General features: G+C 38.5%; 1 protein-coding gene across 1 annotated transcript; it reads left to right on the forward strand.

Annotated features, from left to right (window-relative positions):
• Positions 1–2,222: 2,222 nt before the first annotated feature.
• Positions 2,223–2,619, forward strand: LOC102868779 (transcription elongation factor B polypeptide 1-like). Its single transcript, XM_006888092.1, has one exon. The coding sequence runs from the start codon at positions 2,268–2,270 to the stop codon at positions 2,604–2,606; it is 339 nt and encodes a 112-aa protein (XP_006888154.1). The 5' UTR covers positions 2,223–2,267; the 3' UTR covers positions 2,607–2,619.
• Positions 2,620–5,454: the final 2,835 nt, after the last annotated feature.

Below are 5,454 nucleotides of genomic sequence, written 5' to 3' on the forward strand. Positions count from 1 at the left end.
GTCGTCTTCGGTGAAGTGCCTGTTCATATCCTGTGCCCATTTTTCTATTGGATTCTTTACCTTTATCTTGTTGTGGTGCTCAAGTATTTAATAAATTATGGATATAAGTCGCTTATCTGATATATTATTACCGAATACTTTTTCCCAGTCAGTGGCTTCTCTTTTCACCCTGTTGGAGAAGTTTTTGGATGTGCATAGGGATTTGAGTCTTAGAAGATCCCATTCATCTATGTTATCTTCTCCTTGTTGTAGGTTGAGTCAGTTTTTATTTATAGCAACTGTTTATGACAGCTAAATTGTCCATAAGGGTTTCCAAGACTGTAAATCTTTATGAAATCAGACAACCTAATCTTTCTCCCTTGGAAAAGTTGAAGCCAATTTTTTTTATAGAATTTTTATTTTATACTGGTTTACTTACAAAGTTTGTATGTGCTGTTTTTCACACTGGGTCTTTCTTATTTTCTTTACTCGCCTCTCTGTTCACCCACAATTGTGTGACCTTATGATTACATCTCCCTCTCATCCTCACACCTCTGCTCCTACCCTCCCCCTTTTAGATGCTCATACAAGTTTTACTAGTTATCTATTTTTACAATAACGGTCTTATCCAATATTTGTTCTTATGAGGCTGAGTTAGTATTTCTCCAGTTCCTGTCAAGTTAGGTAGTAATTTTTAAAATCATTGCTCTTGTGTGCCTCATCATGTGAATGTACCATCATTTCTCAATCCATTCGATTGTGGTTGGACATTTGGAACCCAAATTTTTCATCTCTGTAACACCAGGGCTAGACAATAACAAATGCTATTTTCAAAAAGTATAGCAAGAAAGAACTTAGGATACTGAAAGCAGTGTGAAAGCGGTTGAATCTTAAATAGGACATGTAGGACAGATATATTTTTAAAAATACCTTTTGAGAGGGAGTCTTATCCAAGCCATGGCCTTTTAGTTACTACCTATGCAAAAGAAAGTTGGGGGTGGGGGTAGAAATAAGGATAACAGGAGAAGGATCAATTCTTTGGAAGTGTAATACTGGAGAAGAGTACTAAATATCCCATGGGTTGCCAAAAGAAGAAACAAGTCTGTCTTCAAAGAAGGAGAAGCAAGGTGCTCTTTAGAGGCAAGGATGATGACATTTAATCTCACATACATTGGGCATGTGACCAACAGGGACAAGTCCTTAGGAAAAGAGATTATACTGGGAAAGGTGAAGGGTCAGAGAAAGAGAAGAAGACCCTCAACAAGATGGATTCAACAATAAGTGACTGTAAAAATGAGCTGAGTGTATCAGAGATGGTGAGGATGGCACAGGATAGATTCAGGTCTGTTGTTTGTAGGGTTACTCTGAATCATAGTTGAGTTGTGGTTAACTCAATAACACATAACAAAACAGGCAGAGGGATAGCATGACTCAAAATGAGAAGAAATAGGTGCAAATATCCATTAATAATTGGAGTATGTAATGTACAAAATATGAATGCAGTAAACTGGAAGTTGTAAGATATTAAATGGAATGCCTAAAATTCTATATAGAAGTCATTAGTGAGCTGAAATGAAATAGTATTGACCATTTTGAATCAGACAATCACATGGTCTGCTACGCTAAGAAAAAATGAAGAGGAATGGTGTCACATTCATCATCAAAGTAACATTGCAAGTACGATGGCTGTGAATGGTAGAATAATCTCAATATACTTTCCAGGAAGACCTTTCATATGGCTATCATTCAAATTTGCTAATAAACTATTAAAAACAAATTTGAAGAACTAGAGGATTTATAACAACTTTTGTAGTCTCTAATTAGTAGACCATGCATTAATGAAGCATTGTTGATTAGAATTCAAAAGTCAAAAATGAAGAAATAGAAGTTGGAAAATAGGATCCTATTGATAGACTTGAGGTTGGAGATCATATGATAAAATTTTTACTTATTAACTGAAAACAACTTTATTTATTCATTTTAAAAGACAACCAAACAGCAACTATTTATTTAGACCTTACTAAGTAGAATGCACAGGAATCGAGTTGACTACATTTATGGAAAGAGACAGTGGAGAAGCTCAGTATCATCAGTCAGAACAAGGCCAAGGTGGAATATGAAATAGAAAAGAAATAGTTCAGTTCCGGATTGGTTGAGATCTGTCAGGCGTCGCTGTTCCCTTAGGCCACTTCCTCCCGACGGAAGCCAGAGAGACGCTCACGGCATCCCGTTTCCCCAGAAAGCTACTAAAGTTCCTGTGGAAACAAAGTAGAATTTCGAAGAACATAATGGATGGAGAGGAGAAAACTTACGGTGGCTGTGAAGGCCCAGATGCCATGTATGTCAAATTGATATCTTCTGATGGTCATGAATTTATTGCAAAAAGAGAACATGCACTAACATCAGGAACAATAAAAGCCATGTTGAGTGGCCCAGGTCAGTTTGCTGAAAATGAAACCAATGAGGTCAGTTTTAGAGAGATCCCTTCACACGTGCTATCAAAAGTTTGCATGTATTTTACCTACAAGGTTCGCTACACTAACAGCTCCACTGAGATTCCCGAATTCCCAATTGCACCTGAAATTGCACTGGAACTGCTGATGGCTGCGAACTTCTTAGATTGTTAAATAAAATAAATTATAATAATGAAAAAAAGAAAAGAGTTCAATACAAGTGCAAATTGAAGCTGAAGAAAATAAAAACCTATGTACAAGAGCCAAAATATAGTCTGTAGTATACCCTATCTGAATTTAGAGACCATTTCAAAAATAGATTTGATGCATTGAACACTAATGATTAAAAACCACATAAGCTATGGAATGATTGGATCAGGGTAATGAAAGAGACAAACTTAAAAAACTAAGCCAACTGCTATTAAGTCTATTCCAACTCATGACAATCCTCCATCAGTTTTCCAAGAGCAGACTGATCATCTTTCTCCTTCAGAACAGCTAATGGATAAAAACTGCCAGTCTTTATATTGGAAGGAAAATGTGAAACAATAAATATTTTTAAAGTTCCTATAACAGACTAATCTTTAAACAAAAACCCCAAAGCAAAACAATAAAACTTTAAAAAAAAAATCCTACAATACAGCACTTAAGGCACTATACCACTAGAACATTTTATTAAAAGATGGAGGAATGGGGTAAGTGTTAAAAATAAATGGATTCTGCTTTCTCAGCCTCAGCACAGGAGTGCTGCACAGTTCACCAGCTTCCTGTAGAAGCCTGCAGGCTGCTGCTGCCCTTGCTAATGAGTCTGTCCCCTGACCCTTGATACCAGATCCAGAAGCACTGAGGCCACAGGCTTCCCACCTTGAAATCAATCTACTGCTTTTCCTGCTTAGCTCCTATTTCCTGCCCCTTTCTAAGATCTGCCATACCAGTGTCATGTCTCCCTCAAGAGTCTTCAGGCCCTTACTTATGCAATTGAGACCTGGTGAAAAAATTACACTCAAGAAACTTATGTCATAGGCAGGGCCAGGAGCATTGTAGAGGACCTCTTTGGATTTGGGCAGCCCCAGCAGCTTGCTGATCTGGAAGTTCCCTGATCCAACTACCACATCCACAGGTAAAAATCACCATTGGACTCCCAGTGAGCCCTCTGGCACTCCCAGCTCCACTCAGAGCCATGAGAAGTGTGAAGGACGCCTACAGAATCGTGCAGTAGTGGGTCCGTGGACCTGTGCTCTTGGGCCACAGGGAGAATATCATGAACATTCAGGATCCTGCCAAGACATTGCTTTTGCCTGAGACATCATCCTGTTTTGCCAGCCGTGCACATTAACTAGAAGACTCCAGGAATCAGCAGCTGTAGGAATACAGTCCTACAATAGAAGATCCAAGACAAAGTCTTTCCCCCTGATTTGTGAGAGTGGCGAAGAGATCGTAGCTGGCCCCCAGTTCCAGATAATCTTACCACAGAACTTGAGAGGAAAGCCATAGGCCGGGTGAACTGTCATCCCATCCCCTACTGGTGTATTGAGCTCCTCAACTGAAGCAAGTATCCCCTTAAGGCCAGAGATGGAAGAAAAATTCAGGTAGGGTGCTCTGTCTCTCCCTCTTCTGGAGCAATGAGCTCCTGAGTCAAGATCATTGGACCAAGGCCCCACTAGGATCCCAGGCAGGATAAATATTACCACAGCAATGACACAAAAGAAGCAGGCTACCTCATACCCTACATAAAATCAAAGCAAGATGTCAATCCCCCCCAAAAAGTGATTCAAGCACAGAATCAAGAGATTTCCTGAAGCCAGAATTCCTGAGGAAACTTTTTTGACACAGAATTCAAAAGAACAATGATTGAACATCTTTAATGGGTGAAAGACAAACTCAAAGAATTACAGGATTCTACAGGCAAAATCCAAGGGAAAATTATAAAACTAATCAAAGACAATACAGATAAAACATATGAGGAATTAGAAACTCTGGAAAACAAGAAACTGCAGTCCAGAATATGAAGACCAATGTCTCAGATACTGTTAACATTTTGTAGGGACGTATGAACAAAGTTGAAGAGATGGAACACAGAAGTAGAAAAACAGAAGATAGGGTTCTCAGCACTGATCTGCTAGAACAAAAAAAAAAAAGAAAAGAAAAAGAAGGAAAAAGGTTAAAGCCTAAGAATAATGTGGGACACCATCAAGCAGAACAACATGCACATAACTGGAGAAGAAGGAGAAGGAGAAAGAGAAGGAGGAGGAGGAGGAGGAGGAGAAGGAGGAGGAGGAGGAGGGCACCGAGAAAGTTGTGGAAGAGTTACTAGAAGAAAAATTTCCTGGCATAATGAAGAATGAGAATATACAAGAAGCTGAGTGAACCTCATATAGAATAGACTCCAAGAGAAAAACACTGAGGCATATCATTGTCAAATATACCAGAACCAGAGATAAGGAGAGAATTCTGAAAGCAGCTAGAGAAAAATTAAAAGTAACCTATAGGGGAGAACAAGTAAGATTAAATGCCAATTTCTCCGCAGAAATCATGTCATAAAGAAGACAATGGAATGACATATATCAAACACTCAATGAACACATTTTCTTTTTTTAAATTTTATTTTATTATTTTCTGTGTGTTTACCATCAAATCAGATTTGACTGGTACAGGAGGAGATTATTCCTCCTTCTCCAGCAGAACATCTGGTAGATTCAAACCACACACCTCTAGGATTGCCACTAGGCCACAGAGCTCACCTGAACACATTTTCAACCAAGAATACTGTATCCAGCAAAACTATCCAACAAATATATGCTGGAGAGATCAAGATAGTCTGTCAAAACAAGAACACTATTGCAAGAAATACTGAGGGAAATTCTTCTAACAGAGATACCACAGAAATTAAGATGGACCAAATTACCAGCAATAACACCAAAAAAAGAACTCAACAAAATGAAAGCAACAAAACTTTGCCTCTCAAAAATGACACTGGATGTGAATGAAGAGGAAAAATAGTAGCAGATTGGATTAAAAAACC

This window comes from Elephantulus edwardii, unplaced genomic scaffold (genome assembly GCF_000299155.1).
Source record: "Elephantulus edwardii isolate Elephantulus edwardi_28Jun2011 unplaced genomic scaffold, EleEdw1.0 scaffold00064, whole genome shotgun sequence".
NCBI lineage: Eukaryota > Metazoa > Chordata > Mammalia > Macroscelidea > Macroscelididae > Elephantulus > Elephantulus edwardii.